Source organism: Pseudochaenichthys georgianus, chromosome 13 (genome assembly GCF_902827115.2).
Source record: "Pseudochaenichthys georgianus chromosome 13, fPseGeo1.2, whole genome shotgun sequence".
Lineage (NCBI taxonomy): Eukaryota > Metazoa > Chordata > Actinopteri > Perciformes > Channichthyidae > Pseudochaenichthys > Pseudochaenichthys georgianus.
The window spans coordinates 809126-831150 of NC_047515.1; the positions used below are offsets into that span (position 1 = coordinate 809126).

A 22025-nucleotide genomic window follows, 5' to 3' on the forward strand; every position below is an offset into this window, starting at 1 on the left:
GGTGATGTGAAGCTCATAAAGTGAGGCAAATAGAAATAATCAGCTGATGGAGTGTAGATGTGGAAATAGCTGCATTCGATCAGCTGACTGTTTTTACAATAAAAGTTGTTTATAGTGAATGTCCTGTACTGGTCTTAACATCTCATAACATCAGTTTTTAATGATCCTCTTGGATGTTCTTCTTGACCCTCAGAGAAGGAGAACATGTCGTGTCTTTCAGGTATGTCCTTTCCTAACAAAAATTACAGGAAACGTAAAACATATTATTGCAGAACAAGTGTGTTATTTATGAAAGTGGTGTGTTTGTGTGTTTAGGGGCTGTAGATATCATTATTTTGTAATTGTAATGTTTTTTTTTTATTTAAACAATGAGCTACAAAGACAATCAGATTATGAATGAACAGTGAGCCGGCCTCCGTCGTTCACTCGTTCGCGACTGACACATCACATCCATCCACGGTGGTTGTTTTAAGAAACATGAGGATTCCATAATCTTTTTTTTAACAAGTCTGTGTTTTTCTTAAACGAGTATCCAAACAAACTAGGATCCATTTAAACATCAACTACAAGGACACAAGTAATAGGTTAGCCTACATTTAAAAAAATAAAAAACCGCGTTTTGATTTTACCTTTTGACCGTAGCTACGGAAAGTGAAAAGGGACACATGTATGTAGCCAGCTGAAGCATAGCTGAGCGAACAATATTTCGCCGAACATGGCAGCACACCTGAAGAAGCGAGTTTATGAGGAGTTTTCCCATGTCGTACAGGTGAGCACAATGCCCCCCCTTCTGTAGTCTCTTATCCCAGAGACAGCTCCATGAGAGCTAGCTATCCTGTTAGCTAATGCTAAATGCTAACAGCCGCTAACACAACAACGCAGGTCATCTGTGTAATGTTTGTACAAAATAAATATTATTTATACACGAATTATACATGGTTGTTTGATGAGACAGTTAGTCGGGTAACGTTGGTATAACTACATCAACCTGTACTCGACTGAGTTACGATAGCAGCTGTTAGCAAAAATGTTTTTAAGCATCACAAGTAAGAGTAGTGATGCAGTCAAATATTCGCTATTCTATAAATGATGGCTTACAATTAATGATAGTCCTGCATTAATCTCCATGTTGTATTTAACTGGTGTATATGTTAATGGTTGGACTATTTCATAACCAGTACATTTGGAGATGCACGTTTTTAAATAGACAGTAAGGGTATGAACGATTCTAATCTGCAAGGTAACTAAAGTGTCAGATACATATGATGTTATAAGCAGTACAACACACCCCTCTGAGATGTACCGGGAAAGAAGTACAAAGTTGCATAAAATGGAATTATTTTACTACCTCGAGTTTGTTCTAAAATACAGAAGTAGAGTATTCACCAGTTTCACTCTTTGCACTTACTGCTTTTAGGTTCTTCAGCTTCTATGTATCACTGAAGTATTATATCGTTGTTCGGCTGGATACTTTACAGTTTATTTGGCATGATAATGTTAAGATAGCAAAAGTTTAATGCTGAAGAAATATTTTCTTGGGTTGGAGTGGTTTCAGTTTTGACTTTAAAGAGCTCCCTGTGATTGGAACCTGTGGATGTGTTGTCATCATCCTCTCTAAATTCAGTGTGGGTTGCACTCAACACAGTCTAAGAACATAAATAAAGTCGCTGTTGGGGATCAAACCTCCATGTTTGTTAAATGTTCACATATGACGGAATAATTCTGAACAATTAGATCAGCTTGAAGGTTTTGTCTGAAAAAGAAAGAGATCCCACACCATGAGGTAAAACAATATCCCCCTGCTTTTGTAGACATTAGGGTTAGATGCATGTTTGTTGTTTGATGTGAACAGATTCCCCATGAAGAGGCGCCGGCGAAGAAGCTGCGTCTGTCCAAACCCAGCAAGTCTGCAGCGCTGCACATCGACCTGTGCAAGGCCACCAACTCCACCGACGCCCTGCAGTCCCTGCTGCAGTTTGCACGCAAGCCTGTGGAGGTGGAGAGCGTGGAGGGTGTGGTCCGGATCCTGTTGGAGCACTACTACAAGGTAAAGAACTGGGCTGATTGAATAATCCATTACTTTATGGAGAGCTTTGTAACTAAAATCTCTGCAAATGGGTAATAAAGTAGTTAACAAGGTCTGACATCTCAATAGGTCTAAGCTAAGTTGTATAAAGGAAACCCCTGATGCTGACGACGAGCATACCTTAGTTACTTGTGTCACTTGTTTTTTATTCAATTGCTGCTACTCTTTTTTAGCCATGGTTGTGTACTTATTGTCTTCATTTAGATTGTATTACTAATGTCTGGTTTTCTTCTCTGTATATAATAAGTTCGATATTTCTTTCTTTATTGCATGTCATTTTTTTATATGCTACATTTCCCCGCTAATAAAGGAATTGTGATTCTGATGTCCTTCCCAGGAGGCGGACAACTCTGTGAGGCTGAAGATCGCCTCTCTGCTGGGTCTGCTGTCCAAAACACAGGGCTTCAGCCCCGACTGCATCGTGGACGACGCCATTAACACACTCAACAATGAGAGTAAGATGTTTATACACTCAGTCCGAACCTTGGTTTCGGTACATACTTACACAAATGCACTTCTTCCCTTCAACAAGCCATATTTACACATTATTAAAATGTGTATTTTGGAAAGAGTTGCTTGAAATATATTCTCTGATGTTCCTCTTTCGCCCAGCACTGGATAAACAGTATTTGTTAAGAAAAGGCAATGTTATTTCTATACTGTACAGGGCTTTGTGTTTTCACAGGATCATCTCAGATTTTTGAGAACAGCTCTAATATTTTCCCCTTTAAAATGTGTAATTAACGATGATAATAAAACGTTACAAAAAGAATAAATGAGTTACATTTTTAATGACTTCAATTAAAATAAGAAATTCAATATGCGGAATAGCATCTTTTAACTTTTAACAGCTAAAATAACTTACATTTGATTAGGAACCTTTGGCCTCCCCAGTAGTTAACAAGGTGCTCCATCTGCGTCTCTGTGTGCAGAGTCCCATCAGGTCCTCGCCCAGCTGCTGGACACTCTGCTGGTCATTGGGACACAGCTTCCTGAGAGTCCTGCAGTCAGACAGAGGCTCATAGAGATGGCTTGCAAGGTGACACACACACACACACACACACACACACACACACACACACACAGACAGACAGACAGACAGAGCGTTTACTACAGGACTTACAATGAAGACTTCCTTACCGACTCAACAGGACATTCTGGAGAAGGCAGCAAAAGTCTTTATGTGTTTTTTCTCTGTCCTCCTCTCAGCACCTGTCTGATACGTATTTCGGGGTCAGGAACAAGTGTCTAAAGCTCCTTGGATGTCTCGGCATGATGGACACTTCACTGACCAAAGACAGCGAGGGACAGGGCACATCATCAGGTTTGTGCTGTCGCTCAGTATATTTAGACGACTTGGCTGTCACTGTCGGACATAAAGTCCAATAATAAAGTGATGTCGTATTTTACTTATCAAACTTATCCTAGGCAGTGTAGGTAGTCTACATAACTGCCGGCAGCAAGCTCTACTTTTGGAAAAGTAGACGCAAGTTAGCGCACAGAAGCACCGTGATGTGCTGCCGCGGAGGGGGGCCGCCGCACAGTGCAGGATGTCCACCTAAAACAAAGCCCCACTTAAAAGATGGATATCAATGCCCCGGCCCGCATTAATAATATGCTGGCCCACCTGCCTGCATGCACTGTGCCTGTTCAGTGCACGTGACGGGAGTCTTTCACGAGCTGCTAACTTATCAGTTCTAAGCACTAATAATAGCCTTATATTTGGAGCTGGTGCAGCCATTAGGCTGTTTGCAGTTGGATGATTTTCTAAATCAAGTTGACTCTTGGTGGCTTCTGCAAAGTTTATCTCCCTAAGCTTTAACTCTTTTTGAAACAGTGCCTCCAATTGACCAGGGTGTTAAATTCACATGTGTCGGGCATGATTGTTCTGTGTGAGTGTGTGTGATGTGTTGTGATGTTCCTGCTGTGTGCTCCAGGAGGAGCGAGGGACATCCAGAGTATCATCAGTGATTACTTTGGAGACCAGGACCCCAGAGTCCGCACGGCAGCCCTCAAAGCTATGGTAGGACACTGCCAGCACCAGAACCTCAACACACACAATGCAAATAGAATCAGCAGTAACAAAGCACTGTGTGTTTGCTCTCCAGCTGCAGCTGCACGAGAGAGGAGTAAGGATTCATGAGATCATCTATGACCAGGTAACGAGAACACCTTCCTCACAGGGAGCATGTGTTCCAGCTCACACGTGATGCTCAGTGTGTGTGTGTGTGTGTGTGTGTGTGTGTGTGTGTGTGTGTGTGTGTGTGTGTGTGTGTAGGCTTGCAGGTTGCTGTCAGATGATTATGAGCAGGTGCGCTCTGCCGCGGTGCAGATAGTGTGGGTGCTCAGCCAGCTGTACCCAGAAAGGTGAGAAGATGCTGATACTCATCCTTTAAGAAAACAAATGGCCTGAATGAGATTGAACAAGCCATTTTGATTTGGCTCCCTTCTTAAATCACATGCAGGTTCACTACAATGCACTTTTTTAATTTGCTATGCTATAGTGGCCTTGCCTGACCGTTTGTTTTCTTTCCAATCAGCATTGTTCCTATCCCTTCATCCAACGAGGAGATCCGACTTGTTGATGATGCGTTTGGAAAGATCAGTCACATGATCAGCGACGGCTCCTGGATGGTCCGGGTGCAGGCTGCCAAAACACTGGTGAGAGGGATCGGAGAGTTCACAGCCGCTGAGAGAGAAATGGACTGATTTGACATTCTGGCATGTCTGGCTCATTTCAAAGTAGTTTGTCAAGAGAGTCCAATTAAGAGTTGCACTTTATTATAGTGAAGTCATATCAGAACATAAAGGTCCTTATAGCCCCTCAACGCGTCACACATTCATAACGTCAGCACTTCAGTGAATCACAGCTGCCGCAGCACAACATTAAATACACTGTCACATTTTAAAACTTAGGATTACAAAATGGGTTGCAAGTGGCCCTTAAAATATAAAAATGTTTAAAAGAAATACAAATACATATTATCTAAGAATATGGAACTCTGAGGAATGCAAAATATTCTTGGACCTTATGTTGAAGACCCATGCTTTAACTTATGTAAGGTACCATATCTGTAAAGGGAAATGTGTTGTGTCTCAGGGCTCGATGCTGCAAGTTAGTCCTCACTTCCTGGAGCAGACTTTGGATAAGAAGCTGATGTCAGATCTAAGGGTGAGTAGGATGAGGACTTCTAATATTGTTAATTAGCACACCTCCCCTCACTCTTGTTTTCTGTGTCCAGAGGAAGCGTACGGCCCATGAACGAGCCAAAGAGCTCTTTACTTCTGGAGAGTTCTCCTCTGGCAGGAAGTGGGCCGACGACGCCCCCAAGGAGAGACTGGACACAAACACTGTGAACCTGATCGCCTCGGGGGCCTGCGGGGCCTTCGTCCACGGCCTGGAAGACGAGATGTTTGGTACGTAAAACATGGCGCAGCATGTCTGTGTTTCTCAACAAAGAATATCAGAGCCTGAACAAAAGGTGTTCAGCCCGCTCCAACTCAGGATGCTACTCATGACCAATGCTGAGATTTAATCATGATTACGTTGAATTATTGTCAAGTAAGGAACACCAGATGGAGTTATCTCAAACCGCTTAAGTTATTTTCTTTAAATCATTTAGAATTCAAACTCTAAATATGTTTTCATGTACCCCTGAAAGAGAGACTTTTGACCTTTAAGGCATTTCATCACATGGTATGTTTGGCAGTGTTAACAGTGTAAGAAAGTCAAATCATGTTCTCCATCTTTCCTCTTTGCTATCCTTCCTCTCTTCTACCTTAACTCAGGATTAGTTTTGTTCTCTTGTTGATATTCATGTAAAGCCCTTTGATTTTCCCACCGTGTTTTCTCCATCTTCATATTCCTTCAGAGGTGCGTATTGCGGCGGTGGAGGCGTTGAGTCAGCTGGCTCGCTCTTCTGCCAGCTTTGCAGAAAAGTGTCTGGACTTCCTGGTGGACATGTTCAACGACGAGATCGAGGAAGTGAGGCTGCAGTCCATCCACGTGCTGAGAGAGATCTCCACCCATATCACCCTCAGAGAGGACCAGCTGGACACTGTACTAGCTGTGTTGGAGGTAACACAGACACACACACACGCACACGCACGCACTGGTCAGACAATCCATCGCCCTGCCCTGAAATATGTTTTTGCCTTAATCAAGTATTTTGTGGGGAGTTATGAACAACACTTGTTATGCATGCCTGATATAGTCACGTATTGATGAGGTCACTGTGTGCGCAGGACTCGTCTCGTGACATCAGAGAGGCTCTGCATGAATTAATCTGTTACACCAACGTCTCCACCAAAGAGTGTGTTCAGCTGGCTCTGCTGGAGCTGCTCAAGAACCTCAACAAGTATCCCACTGACCGCAACTCTGTCTGGAAGTAAGTGTGTGTGTGTGTGTGTGTGTGTGTGTGTGTGTGTGTGTGTGTGTGTGTGTGTGTGTGTGTGTGTGTGTGTGTGTGTGTGTGTGTGTGTGTGTGTGTGTGTGTGTGTGTGTGTGTGTGTGTGTGTGTGTGTGTGTGTGTGTGTGTGTGTGTGTGTGTGTGTGTGTGTGTGTGTGTGTGTGGCAATCATTATGAGCAGTGATGGTTGTTAACGGTCTCTAAAAAGAAAACATTATGGATGTTCATGTTCAGGACACTGCGGGACCCTGGTGGCCTTAGGGGACAGGCCGAGGGTTTAGATAGATTTAGATTTATTATGTCATTGTATAATTTTAAAACTGTCCATTTACACTTCAGTTTACATTGAAGTTCATATGTACAGTGGGGCAAAAAAGTATTTAGTCAGCCACCAATTGTGCAAGTTCTCCCACTTAAAAAGATGAGAGAGGCCTGTAATGTTCATCCGAGGTACACTTCAACTATGAGAGACAGAATGGGGGGAATAATCCAGGAAATCACATTGTAGGATTTTTAATGAATTAATTGGTAAATTCCTCGGTAAAATAAGTATTTGGTCACCTACAAACAAACAAGATGTCTGGCTCTCACAGACCTGTAACTTCTTCTTTAAGAGCCTCCTCTGTCCTCCACTCGTTAACTGTATTCATGGCACCTGTTTGAACTCGTTATCAGTATAAAAGACACCTGTCCACAACCTCAAACAGTCACACTCCAAACTCCACTATGGCCAAGACCAGAGAGCTGTCAAAGGACACCAGAAACACAATGGTAGACCTGCACCAGGCTGGGAAGACTGCATCTCACCCCGTGGGGTCAAGATCTCACCCCGTGGGGTCAAAGTGATCACAAGAAGAGACGGTGAGCAAAGATCCCAGAACCACACGGGGGGACCGAGTCCATGACCTGCAGAGAGCTGGGACCAAAGTAACAAAGGCTACCATCAGTAACACACTACGCCACCAGGGACTCAAATCCTGCAGTGCCAGACGTGTCCCCCTGCTTAAGCCAGTACATGTCCAGGCCCGTCTGAAGTCTGCTAGAGAGCATTTAGATGATCCAGAAGAGGATTGGGAGAATGTCATATGGTCATATGAAACCAAAATAGAACTTTTTGGTAAAAACTCAACTAGACGTGTTTGAGGAGAAAGAATGCTGAGTTGCATCCAAAGAACACCTGCTGTGAAACATGGGGTGGAAACATCGTGCTTTGGGGCTGTTTTCTGCAAAGGGACCAGGACGACTGATCCGCGTAAAGGAAAGAATGAATGGGGCCATGTATCGTGAGATTTTGAGTGACAACCTCCTTCCATCAGCAAGGCCATTGAAGATGAAACGTGGCTGGGTCTTTCAGCATGACAATGATCCCAAACACACCGCCCGGGCAACGAAGGAGTGGCTTCGTAAGAAGCATTTCAAGGTCCTGGAGTGGCCTAGCCAGTCTCCAGATCTCAACCCCACAGAAAATCTTTGGAGGGAGTTGAAAGTCCGTGTTGCCCAGCGACAGCCCCAAAACATCAGTGGTGTACACGATATCCACATCCAGTAACAAAACGTAATGCATGGTGGTACACAGTATCCAGACTCTTTAGTCACCGGTCAGAGGCACTCATGTAAAGCAGACAGCTCAGACATATTATACAAATTATTATTGTAAAAAATAAACAACAATAAACATTGATGTCAACATTATAAAACCCTGGTAAATATTCCCGTGTGCTGCAGATTGGTGACACGAATGTTTAGGGCTGCATTTTCTGGCAGAGAAGTAACTGTACATAAAGCAAAAATAAATGTTAATAAGGGTTGATCATTAGCACCCAAATACCGCTACCACTTATGTAACGTCATGAAACAATGTCATACATTCAAACGTCTTGGGAACAGTTGGTTTAAGATTTTCATAACAAAGGGTGCTTTAAGAGTGGCTATGATTATGATTTATCTTTTGTTCTTATAGAAAATGTTAATTTATGAACTGATGACTGACTATTCCTTTCTTTTTTTTCTCCCTTCCCCTCAGGTGTCTGAAGTTTCTGGGTTCCCGTCACCCAACGCTGGTGTTGCCGCTGGTCCCTGAACTACTCAGCACACATCCGTACTTTGACACCCCCGAGCCGGACATGGATGACCCGGCCTGTATCCTTCACACACCTGAAGCTCTCCCAGCATGAGGACGAGAACGTGTCATCGACACTCTGCTGCTCAGAGAAATGTATCAGCACTATAATAAGAAACACATGGACAAAACTAAGAGTGCACGTGAGTTATTACATTAGCTGTCTCCTGCTGTGTTTTATCAACAGAATAGAACAAGATAACTGTGATCCAACCGACACATGGGACCTTACCGTGGCATTAACAACACACCTTTCCTCAAACTGCTGACATGTGTTCTTTCTAACAGCAGGCTGAGCTGTGAGCTGTTTTCTTTCCTAACTCAGCTGTTCTCAGACATCGCGGTGCTGGTGTTGGTTTTCAACGCGGCCAAGTCGTGTCCCACCATGCCCGCGCTGTTCTCCGACCACACCTTCAGACACTACGCCTACCTGAGGGACAGTCTGTCTCACCTCGTACCCCCCCTGCGTGTGAGAACTGAAACCAATGGTATTACTATTGTCCAGGTCAACAAGAAAACACACACTCATGTCTCTCCTGTAACTGCCTTTCAGTTGCCAGGCAACGGCCTGGACTTGGTGGACTCGCGCTGTGGTTCAGGTTCTGTGGAGTCAGCTCAGCTCTTCCTTCAACAGAGTCTGAACAGGGTCAGCACCATCCAGAACCTAGAAGCCCCCGGAGCCCAGGACCTGCTCAACTTTACCATAAGGTACACGGTACACACACACACACACACACACACACACACACACACACACACACACACACACACACACACACACACACACACACACACACACACACACACACACACACACACACACACACACACACACACACACACACACACACACACGGTCCGCTCAGTGAGTAGGGGCTTGGACTGTGAGCCGTAGGGTCGCCGGTTCAAGTCCCCAAACAGACCTAAATATGGAGTGTGGACTGGTATTTGGAGAGGTCCCAAGTGGTGCCCTTGAGCAAGGCACCAGGTACGTGGACGTACTGAAGAACGACGCAGGAGCACAAAGTCCCAATGAACCGGCCAGATGTATGGAGAACCGGGACGACTGGAAGCGACGACCTGGAGCGAGACCAGACACTCCCCATTGCTCCCCATCATTTTCACTTTGTAACACTTCCTTATGGAGCAGCTACAGAGCTGTCTCACGTTTTATGGTGTCCTTCCAAGACATTCTCAATAACCTATCAAGTCCTGTGTTTAATGCTATTTCCCCTTGTTGTTTAAATTGTATTCTTGGTAAGGCTGTTTTCACTGTGAGCTGTGTTTGCAGCACAATAATATACTTTAAATACACAGTGTGCAAACACATACTAAATGTGATTGATATTTAATATGTGTATTCTGCCCACCACAAGAGAAGAGCAGCACTCTAAACAGAGCTGGCTTTGCGTTGTCCCGGGTAAGATGTGTTAGAAGCATGCTAAGTGGGTCTGTGCTGTGTGTGTCAGAGACCTGCAGCGGCTGGGGGAGCTGCAGACGGAGCTCGCTGGAGCGGCCGACTTCTGCGCCACATACCTGCGCTGCCAGCTGCTGCTCATGAAGGTGCGTGTGGTGATGTCTGACACTATCGTTCCATCTGTGAAGACTGAGGCTACTTGGGAGGTCATAACATCAATGTAATGCAACGTTATGAGTCAACACAGCTCATATCACCAACCAGTACATCTGCCATTGTGTCCATGCTCTCTGCCAGCATGCTCCCGGCTCTGAACCGTTTGGTGATGTTGCCGTGGGAAACAGGATGCTGCTTTCAGGACCTTGATGTCTGTGCTTTATGTGACCAGGCTCTGCAGGAGAAGCTGTGGAACATGGCTGTCCCTCTCTGCCTCAAACAGAACGTCACCGCCACCGCTGCAGCTCAACAGGTCAGCACACACACACACACACACACTCACTCACTCACTCACTCACTCACTCACTCACTCACTCACTCACACTCTCTCTCTCTCTCTCTCTCTCACACACTCACACACACTCACTCTGGCATCACCTGAGATGGTTGTGTTTGTGTTTCAGATCTTAGAGGAAACGTACAAGCTGGAGTTCCTGTACAGCGGTCTGGAGAGCAGGCAGGTGGCCACCATCCATCATGTCCGCCTGCAGGCCAGAGCTCTGCAGCTCATCCTCACTGCTCGCTCCAGGCAGGGGTCAGTACACACACACGCACGCACACACGCACCCACACGCACACATCACATCAAAGTAAGACTTAATGTGGACCACATACGTATTCATATCACTCTTATTTGACGATCCCTCTCCAGGTTGGAGCCTCTCATCGGCAGCTGCGAGAGGTTCCTGCAGGACATCGAGTCATTTCAGAGGTAAGATCTTATATATCTGGGTTTGTCTTTCAAACTCTTAACTAGGACATTTGAGATTGAAACAGTCCCGATATGATCTTATATCCCAGTAAATAGACACAGTCAAATAGGAACAAGAAGCCACAGATTCAATAAAACACGTCAAGTTGTAGCACAGCTACAGCGCAAGGTGGGACTGAACATTTCAAATATCACGCAGACAGAAGCGTTCACTCCTTCCTCAGTCCTCTCTCCGTCTGTCTCTGGAGGAATGGTCTGACATATTAGTCTAGACCTGAATGGGCTGAGAACAGGAGTGCTGGGCAACACGTGTCTTAGAGAGAAACTACAATATAATTAGTTGAATTGACTGAAATAGATTTTGACTAGACGGCTTCTCTACCACCGCTTTATGTTTGATAAGGAGTTGAAGTTCTTTTGTGGAGCAGTTCCCTACTCCTGACTGGATTTGGCCGGCCAATAAGATTTGATATGATCCGGCTTTGTCTCTTACGGTTTCTCCTGTGTCTGTGCTGATCAGGCTGTTCCTGGCAGAGCTGCCCTACCTGCAGGACAGTTTTGTGGATCAGCTGTTGGAGCTGCTGCCCCGGCTGTCGTCCTGTAAGCCGGTGGAGCTGGTGAGGATCCTGCAGAGCACCCTGAGGCAGAGCGGCCTGCTGCAGCTCCCCCTGCCGGAGCAGGTACACTGAGCAGTCTGTCATGAAGTTTGGTCAGCAAATAGCTTTCTCCTATTAATGAAACCCCCCCCCCCCGGCCGACAGATCCACCGGGCGACCGCCACCATCATTGAGCCCACGGGAGAGTCTGACAACCCGCTGAAGTTCACCACCGGCCTGGTGGTGGCCCTGGACATCGATGCAACCCTGGAGCACGTCCAGGACCCCCAGAACACGGTGAAAGTGCAGGTCCGTTCACAGTTCTCTCTTGAGCATGTGGGCTTTTGTCATCTTCAAAGGTCTGGTCTTCAGTGATCTTAATATAAGAACCTTCCTCACAGATCTGTGTGTGTGTGTTAATATAAGAACCTTCCTCACAGATCTGTGTGTGTGTGTTAATATAAGAACCTTCCTCACAGATCTGTGTGTGTGTTCACCCGATCAGAGCTGAACGCACTTCACGGTGTTGTTTCTCTTCATACATGTTTACTCCTCTATTTATCTTTACTGTATTCCTAACATCCCCGTGTGTATTCTGCTGTGACGCTGCTCTCCTTTGGGGATGGAGGAAGCTGCATCTTGCCTTCTATCGACTGTAACAAGCCGTTGGATATTGCAGGTGTCTAAGAAGTATGTGGCGATCAGGGGTCATTGCTTCTGAGTCTGTAACGGTGATTTAGAACCAATGATGTACTGCTCTGTTGGTTCAGAGCCGCCTGGGATTGGTGGTTCCTGGTCACATGACAGACGTAAAACTGCTTGTGTCTGCAGGTTCTGTATCCAGACGGCCAGAGTCATGTGATCCACCCTAAACCTGGAGACTTCCGGAAGCCGGGCCCCGACAGACACAGGCTGATCACTCAGGTGTACCTGTCCCACAGCGCCTGGACCGGTGAGACACGCAGCCCAGCCTCTGTTCGCCTGGCGCTGAAAGAGCTTCTCACTTCCTCTGGCCGTGTTCAGACTAAGGCAGCACCAAAGCACAGCACTGAGCCGACTCAGGTGCTGCTCCTAGACGTGCCGTCCTGAAGGTTGTGTGAAGCCTCTGACTGCTGCAGCTCTCTCGCAACAAATGTAGATCTCAAAATTGTACTTAAGTACAGTACTTGAGTTTATGTACTTAGTTACTTTCCACCCTGGCAGCAATGCTACTTTCACCTAGCTAAGAGCAAAACATATAAAGTAGCTTTAGTTGAACAGTGATTCTCAAGAGTAGAATGTTCTGCATCGTGTGTTCAGTGTGACTTCACGTGTCCTCCTCTCCCTCAGAGCCGTCTCAGATCGAGGTGCGCCTCCTGCTGGCCTACAGCTCCTCCTCCACCTCCCTCTCCTCCTCTCCGGCCTCCAGGCTGGGATGGAGCGACAGCATCGACGGCCTCCCCCCCCCGGAGCTCGCCGTAGAGGGAACCATTCCGTTCAGCAAGCCTGTCAAAGTCCTCATCATGCCCAAACCAGCCCGGCGCTGACACGGGTCAACTGAGGACACACACAGAACACACACACAGAACACACACACACACACACACACACACACACACACACAGAACACAGAACACACACACACACACACACACACACACACACACACAGAACACACACACACACACACACACACAGACAGAACACAGAACACACACAGAACACACAGAACACACACACACACACACACAGAACACACACACACACACACACACACACACACACACACACACACACACACACACACACACACACACAGCTTCAACTATGTTCAGACTTCGCGAGCAAGAGCATTCTAGCTGCTTCACTCACTAAATTCAAACCTGTAGCAGAAAATCTTTTGGCTTCTTTTAGAATGTGTGCACTTTTAAAAATAATTCCTGAGGAAGCATACTTCCTCATACTTCCTCATAGTAGTAATGGTGTGTCATTTGTTTTGGAAATATTTTTGTACTTAACAATTGTTTCTGATAAAGACAAAGAACTGTCGGAGACGATTCATGTGCTGATTGAATGGTGTTGCCTTGAGTCCTCTTTCACCACCTTATGATCGCTGCTTTACACGACAGTTAACAAAGTGCTCTTTATACTTATATATAATGTGTCCAATACATTTAGCCTCTACGATCATATATATTACATCTTCAATTTGATCTAAAATACTACATTGGACATTTATTTGTCTCAGTCTGTTGTTAAGCTCAGATCTATGAGAGTTAGCCAGGTGTGCGTGCGCGCGCACGTGCACAGGAAGTAGGATGTCTTAAGTGGATATTGAAGATAAAAAGAAAGAAATAAGATAAAAGAAAGTGATCACCCGAGGTGGAAATACTCAGCACTTGTACTTGAGTAAAAGTAGAAGTACTCAGATGCTGTACTTGAGTAAAAGTAGAAGTACTCAGATCGTGTACTTGAGTAAAAGTAGAAGTACTCAGATCGTGTACTTGAGTAAAAGTAGAAGTACTCAGGTCTTGTACTTGAGTAAAAGTAGAAGTACTCAGATGCTGTACTTGAGTAAAAGTAGAAGTACTCAGATCGTGTACTTGAGTAAAAGTAGAAGTACTCAGATCGTGTACTTGAGTAAAAGTAGAAGTACTCAGATCGTGTACTTGAGTAAAAGTAGAAGTACTCAGATCGTGTACTTGAGTAAAAGTAGAAGTACCAGAGTGTAGGAATACTCTGTTACGGTAAAAGTCCTGCATTCAAAATGTTCCTCAAGTGAAAGTAGGAAAGTATTCTCATCAAAATATAGTGAAAGACAGTAAAAGTAGTCGTTGTGCAGATTGGTCCATTTCAGAATAATATATCTGATATGTTTTATAATGATTGATCATGAAAGTGTTCTCAGAGCTGGTGAAGGTGCAGCTAGTCTGAAGTACTTTGTAGACTGCAGGGTAGCTGGTGAAGGAGCAGCTAGTCTGAAGTACTTTGTAGACTGCAGGGTAGCTGGTGAAGGAGCAGCTAGTCTGAAGTACTTTGTAGACTGCAGGGTAGCTGGTGGATTTACTCCAGGTGGAACTGAAGTCTGATTCAACACTTGGTTATATTTCACATCATTCATCCAGATCTGTAAAGTAACTAAAGGGATTACATTTAATTAATGTATTTGAGTAAAAGGAAAATGATTTGACTCTGATTAGCAGTGGGGTGAAAGTACGAAGTCGCAAACAAAAATACTCAAGTAAAGTACTAGTATCTCAAAATGGTACTTATGTGCAGTACATGAGTAAATATACTTAGTTACTTTACACCACTGGTGATGAGTGGGACTCCTCAGTCACTGTGAACAGACGGACAGTTTGAGCTTCCCTCATGCCTCTGCCAATCACCAGCAGGTCGACCCCATTCTTCAGCACCTCCTCCAGATCGGCAGGCTGCACTCCAGGATTATGCTTGGGGTGGGGGGGGGGGGGTAATGTGTGAGCACTGTCATGGGTAGATTAAAAGATACAGAAGGGCCCACCACCTCTCCTCCAGACAGATACAGACTATAAGGTGTTGTGTAGATATCGAGCATCTGCAGCTATTTGGGGTTGTGTGTCCACTATGGTGTCCACCTGGTGGAGACACTTTGTGGGTCTTTGAGGTCATTTTGTGTCTGTGGTTTTTTTCTCAAGTGTTTTTATTATTTATTTATTTTTGGTTTTGTGTCTCTGTAGTTATGTTTTGTCGGTGTGGTTGTTTTGTCCTAGTTAATCTCATTGTGGTCTCTTAGCATCTGTTTTTATTTGTTTGTCATTGTTGTGTGCTTATTTTGAGTTTATCCAGTGTCTCGTTGTAGTGTGACGCTTTGGGCCCCAGGACGCCTGTTCAGTGGTCCGTCCCTGAGTGGAAACCTCAGCATGCTGTGGCGGCGTCACATGTAACTTTATGTATTTGTGGGCACTGCGGTTGTGGTTCCACTCACGTTGGTCCCGGTCTCTCTCCAGTCCCAGGCCCGGCTGCCTCCAGGCCACACCTTACAGTCCTTATAGCTGGAGGAGCAGCCCTGCACCTTCATGTGGCCCCAGGAGAGGGAGCAGATCTCTGGAGAGCACTCCTATAGAGCTATTTCAGGGTCATAAGTTTTGATCATTCAAAAAAATACAATTTATTTGAAAGTTCAAGTTGTTATCCTGAACTTTGAAAAATACAATGTATTCAAAATAAGTATTTGAAATCATTTTTCAGGTTGAATATTATTTTTATTCAGTTCAGCAATTTTTTTTAATAAAATATTTATTTTCAGATTTATACATATTTTGACATTTGAATCCTTATTTTTTTCAGTTGCAGATTTTTCGTTTTCAGATTCAAAACAATTATTTTTTCAGTTTAAAGTCTTGTTTTTTCAGGTTTCACATCGCTTCTCACCTTCAGATCGTTTTTCATTTTCAAACTTTTGGCCCTGAAGTTGCTTGGGGGGCGGGGCTTAGCAAAGAGTAGTTTGGCATCCTGAGTGGCAGGCCTCCCTCTGTCATGTTGCCTTCATGGATGTTAGGTAGCGCGTGAAATATAACTCAATACTTTCTATACACAATACTCCCGTGATTGGTGGGAAACAAAACTGATACCACCGTCAACGTTCCGTTAAGCGAGCTGTTGAGCATCGTAGTTGGCAACAATCGAGGTATAAGAGCAATAAACTGTGCTAGAATGTGAAATTCGAATTATTGAAATATGAAATATTCTATTATATGGCTCTGGGTCTGCCCATAGATATATATAAACACTAGGGCTGCAGTCGAATAGTCCAAAAATCAGCTCCTAAGTTCTAACCCTATCGTCTATTCCTTGACCTCTGAGTGAAACGTCACGGGGTTAAGGGATAGTGGATAGGAGAATTCAAAAGGACTTAGGAGAAGAGACTGCGGTACTTTAGAGAATCCGAATGCACTTTCACTATCCGACGTGTTTATGATGCGCCAGCGGACGTCATGAATGTGCGTCTGCTGCTGTGGGGGAACTATGGAAACCATAGTTTTCTATACAGCGGACTACAACATGGATGTTTAATAAGAACGAGGGACTGCTGTAAACTCATCTGGAGACTCTGCACCGTGCTCTGATGCTGCTGCTTTGCTTTATGAACGTGGACAACAGAGAAACATATTCTTCAGGACCAAAGCTGGAATTGAAATAAAAAAGGAAAGTGAAACTTATGCTCGTCACCCTCTCCCTCCGGTCCACATTAATACCAATGATCCCAATACGTATGATTGTATGAACTAAAGATCTTAAAATCAATACAAATGTATTTATTATAAACGTTAGTCCTTAACATCTATCACTGTGTATACCACCATTCAAACATCTTTTAAAAGTTGAACAAACCCCACACAGCTCAGTAAAGACTGAAATGTTGACTTTATTTGATAATTTTAGTGAAAACTAACGTTCATATTTCTCTTTTTGATTATAATACTGATAAACGTTCAGAACAAAGCACTTTGGCAATTTACCACCTATGTTTTAAAATGCTTAATAAGCACCGTAACTTTCATGATATCATTTCTCCGTCATAATCGGTTGTTTCCGTGAACGGCCGACTGTTGAGTGACGGCAAATGCTGCGGCTGCAATGCATTGTGGGGCAGCATTTTCGCTTCTCCTGTCGGTTAGGGAGGTCCAGTGGTTCCTAAGCTAAAGGAGGTTATAAAGGAAGTTTGAAACCTCCTTTCCTTTCATTCTCATCATTCTAGAGAATTCGAACGGCACTTATCATGGCTGCCACTGAGGGACTTCCGGGTAATTTCACTCCTTTAGGAAGGTTCCTAAGCTAAATGGACTATTCGACTTCAGCCCTGGGCTGAATTCATGACGTCCGCTGGCGCATCATAAACACATCGGATAGTGAAAGTGCAGTCGGATTCTCTAAAGCAGCGGTCCCCAACCTTTTTTGCGCCACGGACCGTTTTAATGTCAGACAATATTTTCACGGACCGGCCTTTAAGGTGTGGCGGATAAATACACAACATAAAATGATACAACCAGCATAAAAACTGTGGTATTTTCATAAATATAATATTAAACGTGAATCCACTGTGTACTCGTATGCAACTTTATTATCAGCGACCTCGGAACATCGCACCAACAACATAACATGAGTAACATCCTCTCTGCCCCCTAACACTCTGGTTTCTATGGTAACGTTTAAACATGCCTTCAAAATAAGATACAACACAAAAACAAATATAAAGTGCATGAAAAATACAGCTCACCATAACGCTAAATCAGTGGGAGCCCTGAGCTTGTTTCACTGCAACGAGACGGTCCCATATGGGGGTAATGGGAGACAATGACACCCGAAGTGTGTTGCTTATGTCCAGTCTACTCCGTAATTTTGTTTTGGTTGCCGTCACTGCAGAAAATCCCGCTTCACACAAATAGGACTTCGGAAATGGCAACAGGGTTTTCAGTGCTGTTGTGGGGATCTCAGGGTATTCTGCCGTGACTTTAATCCAGAACACCGGCAGAGTTGTTGTCTCGAACATACTTTTAAGGCCGCCGTCATTTGCGATCTCCAGCAGTTGATCTTCTTCACTGCGGTCAACTCAGCCGTCTCTCGCATTTGCTTGGTCAAATGAGCAGCGCTTCATTTTTGAGTGCGCGATTAATAGCGTATTTACGGTAATCGCCGAGAAATGGCGCTGACGGTAGTACAAGTATGCTATATTTGATCAATCAATCAATGATATTTGATGAGGGATAAAATCATTTTAGCCATAAGTTCTTAATAAAATTGCTACATGTTAGACTACTACCACAAATACAATCAAGTACTTTTACTGTGTACTATTTGAGTAATACTCTGTCAAACTCCCCTCCAGAGTACAATAATGCATGTTTTCTGCCCTTTTTGATGAGAGATACAATCATTTTTTGCAATGAGTTCTTAATAAAATCGGTTATGCTGAATTATCTACTACTTGGACTACTACCACGAGTACAATCAAGCACTTTTACTGTGTACTTTTTGAGTAATACTTGTTTAAACTCCTGTCCTGAGTACACAAAAGAATGTATGCTGCTATCTTTGATGAGAGATAAAATGATTTTTTGCAATAAATTATTAGTGAAATTGGTACTATTGGATTCAGTACTACTTGGACTACTACCAAAAGTACAATCAAGTACTTTTACTGTGTACTTTTTGAGTAATCCTTTGTCAAACTCCACCCCTGAGTACAATAATGCATGTTTTCTGCCATTTTTGATGAGATAAAATGATTTTGTGCAATAAGTTCTTAATGAAATTGGTACTGTTGGATTCAGTACTACTTGGACTACTACCAAAAGTACAATCAAGTACTTTTACTGTGTACTTTTTGAGTAATCCCCTGTCAAACTCCCCTCCAGAGTACAATAATGCATGTTTTCTGCCATCTTTGATTTGAGATAAAATGATTTCGTGCATGATTTTGGTAGTAGTCCAAGTAGTACTGAATCCAACAGTACCAATTACATGAAGAACTTATTGCACAAAATCATTTTATCGCTCATCAAAGATGGCAGAAAACATGCATTATTGTACTCAGGACAGGAGTTTAAACGAGTATTACTCAAAAAGTACACAGTAAAAGTACTTGATTGTACTTTTGGTAGTAGTCCAAGTAGTACAGAATCCAACAGTACCAATTTCATTAAGAACTTATTGCACGAAATCATTTTATCTTTCATCAAAGATGGCAGAAAACATGCATTATTGTACTCTGGAGGGGAGTTTGACAAAGGATTACTCAAAAAGTACACAGTAAAAGTACTTGATTGTACTTTTGGTAGTAGTCCAAGTAGTACTGAATCCAACAGTACATTAAGAATTTATAGCACAACATTATTTTATCTCAAATCAAAGATGGCAGAAAACATGCATTATTGTACTCTGGAGGGGAGTTTGACAGGGGATTACTCAAAAGTACACAGTAAAAGTACTTGATTGTACTTGTGGTAGTAGTCTAACAAGTACTGAGTCCAACAGTATCACTTTTTTAAGGAGGTATCGCTAAAAATCATTTTATCTCATCAAATATAGCAGAAGTTGCATGATTTTGTTCTCAGGAGGGGAATTTGAGAGTATTACCCAGAAAAAAGACAGTAAAAGTACTTCATTTTATTGTACTGAGTCAAACAGTGTTAGTTTTTTTAAGAACTCATGGTAAAAATAATTTGTATCGCATGAAGCAGATTAAAACATGCATTCTTTACTCTTGCGTTAGTGCCGCTTCTCAGCGATTACCGTAAAGGCGCTATAAATCGCGCACTCAAAAATGAAGAACTGCTCATTTGACCAAGCAAATTTGAGAGACGGCTGAGTTGACCGCAGTATCTTCTTCTTGCGTAGACATGCTTGATTCACCTGATTTGTTGACAAAGGGGTCGCGGATCCATTCCTTGGCAGTTCGTGGGTCTTTTGTGGTTGGGAAGTAGCGCTCGAACTCTTTTAAAAGCAAACACAGGTGATCATGCACCATCTGGGAGAATGAATTGCCCTCAGGAATTGCTTCTGTCCTTCTTGTTCATGCTTTTTTCTTTCAAAATACTCCGAAGGCTTGTCTTTTAATGCAGGGTGCTTGGTCTCCAAGTGGCGAAGCAGTTTTGAAGGCTTCATTGCCTCATTAGAGAGCCGGTTGCCGCATATTATGCAGAGCGGGCTTGGTGCGCGGGCATCACCTGTCGCGATAAATCCATATTTTAAGTAGGACTCCTGGTATTGTCTGTTAAATGCAGCTTTTTTTCCCCTTGGAAGTCGTAGGCTCTTCTTCTGTCTCCTCACTGGGCCTTTTTCCCTTCGCAAAGAAACTTTCCAAAGATGTTTGTTTTTTACTCATTTTGCTAGTTTGTGGGTTTCATTTTAGCAGCAACGGATTAGCGGCATAGACGGATGTAACAGAGGGAATCCGGTCAGTTTTCAAAAATAAAACACTGTTCAAACTCAGATAATAAATAAAACGGATTTGGGGACCCCTGCTCTAAAGTACCGCAGTCTCTTCTCCTAAGTCCTTTTGAATTCTCCTGTCCACTATCCCTTAACCCCGTGACGTTTCACTCAGAGGTCAAGGAATAGTCGATAGGGTTAGAATTTAGGAGCTGATCTTTGGACTATTCGACTGCAACCCCGGTTTCTCAAATGTACCTACCCCACCTTTAATCTATAGTGGTTAGGGAAAGTTTCCTTGTTTTGCCTATTAACTTAGAACTGAAGTAATAAAGAATAGGCAGACTACTATCATTAGTTTGTTTTAACATTCACATGTTTCAGCATTCCTGACCTCAGCCATTTTATTTTGTAACCCGTTGAGAGAGAGATTTAAATTGAGTTTTTCTCAGTAGCTGAATGTGATTACAGCAGCATTGGATAGGTGTGCACCACCTTTTGGGTTCTCTGAATCAGTGTGTTGGTGTAGAGTTGCTCACTGCAAACAGAAGAAGTGTGCAAAGAACGCATCTCTGAGGAGATATTGACATTTTGCTTGTGCCTCGTTGTCAAGGCAACAGTGGTGTGAAGAGGTACTGCGGTTTTGGGGGGATTTCTGCTGTACAGAGGACAACGTGTGTCTGCCAAGTGATTGCTTCCCTCATCCCAATGCCAGGGAGAGTTTCCTTGGAGCCCACTGACCAGGGCCGGTCCTAGCTTTTTGGGGACCCTGCCACTGACTACAGCTGCATCACTGACTGTGCTCATTATGACAAGATCTTGAGACATGCTGGTCTCAGATTGTTCAGACTCTGAAGGAATGATGCAATGATTTTACAGCATAATTGTGCAAGAGTTTCCCAGGGGGTGGTGTAGAAACCTTAATGCTTAGTGTTTAGATAGGAGGCTGCTTGTTTAAACAATGGTCTGGAATACTGAAAAGATTAAAGTTTAATATTCTTGTTTAGCAAACAAGACATCTAATTATTATGTCACACATAATAATCTTGACATAGAAACTAGCTATGGGTAAAACGTGTGGTTGTTAACAGTAGTAATACAAATGCCACTTCAATCTCATTAGTATGCAGAAAAAGTGACAGGTCGCCCCGCCCCTTTTCGACCGGAAGTCCCGCCTTATTTGACCGGAAGTTCCACCTTTTTATTTTATTTTGAAACCGGAAGTCCCGCCTCGTTCGACCGGAAGTCCCGCCTCGTTCGACCGGATGTCCCGCCCCCGCTTCCGGCGGATGTCCCGCCCCCGCTTCCGGTTTTCAAAAATAAAAATAAAAAATAAATTAAAATTAAAAAAATGAGAAAAATAAAATGCCGTTGTTTTCAATCAATTAATATGCCTAGGATATATGTCCCGCCTCCTTACCACTTCCTGTGTGGTTAATCCTGTATACAGTATCGAATGTAACTTACAAATACTTGCAAATAACATGAAATTAATCAAAAGTAAGGCATCTTAAAAACATATATTTAAACCTCTCTGTTTTTGCAAACAGGACATGACAGGACATGAGGGGAGAGAAC

At 43.6% G+C, this 22025-nt stretch overlaps 2 protein-coding genes across 2 annotated transcripts; one reads left to right on the top strand and one right to left on the bottom strand.

Moving 5' to 3' along the window:
* Positions 1–516: 516 nt before the first annotated feature.
* On the top strand, positions 517–13583 carry ints4 (integrator complex subunit 4). The gene is made up of 24 exons (XM_034098003.2): positions 517–769; positions 1853–2047; positions 2424–2541; positions 3019–3125; positions 3296–3410; positions 4024–4109; positions 4195–4245; positions 4365–4453; positions 4627–4747; positions 5187–5258; positions 5329–5503; positions 5959–6164; positions 6332–6474; positions 8519–8634; positions 8950–9083; positions 9168–9322; positions 10084–10177; positions 10420–10500; positions 10652–10782; positions 10900–10959; positions 11480–11639; positions 11721–11864; positions 12387–12507; positions 12885–13583. The coding sequence occupies exons 1-24, from the start codon at positions 716–718 to the stop codon at positions 13079–13081; spliced, it is 2925 nt and encodes a 974-aa protein (XP_033953894.1). The 5' UTR covers positions 517–715; the 3' UTR covers positions 13082–13583.
* Positions 13584–14830: 1247 nt separating this feature from the next.
* aamdc (adipogenesis associated, Mth938 domain containing) lies at positions 14831–15965 on the bottom strand. The gene is made up of 3 exons (XM_034097631.2): positions 15948–15965; positions 15502–15633; positions 14831–14986 (listed from the first exon to the last, which is right to left on the bottom strand). The coding sequence occupies exons 1-3, from the start codon at positions 15963–15965 to the stop codon at positions 14840–14842; spliced, it is 297 nt and encodes a 98-aa protein (XP_033953522.1). The 3' UTR covers positions 14831–14839.
* Between the last annotated feature and the right edge of the window lie 6060 nt (positions 15966–22025).

Bases quoted from the DNA above. Each gene is read 5' to 3' on its own strand.
- aamdc (XM_034097631.2), bottom strand. The intron at 14,987-15,501 runs GTGAGTGGAACC...CCCCACCCCAAG, and splicing joins GGAGAGAGACCGGGACCAAC to CATAATCCTGGAGTGCAGCC.
- ints4 (XM_034098003.2), top strand. From the start codon at position 716: ATGGCAGCACACCTGAAGAAGCGAGTTTATGAGGAGTTTTCCCATGTC. The intron at 10,783-10,899 runs GTCAGTACACAC...ATCCCTCTCCAG, and splicing joins ACTGCTCGCTCCAGGCAGGG to GTTGGAGCCTCTCATCGGCA. The intron at 12,508-12,884 runs GTGAGACACGCA...CCTCTCCCTCAG, and splicing joins GTCCCACAGCGCCTGGACCG to AGCCGTCTCAGATCGAGGTG.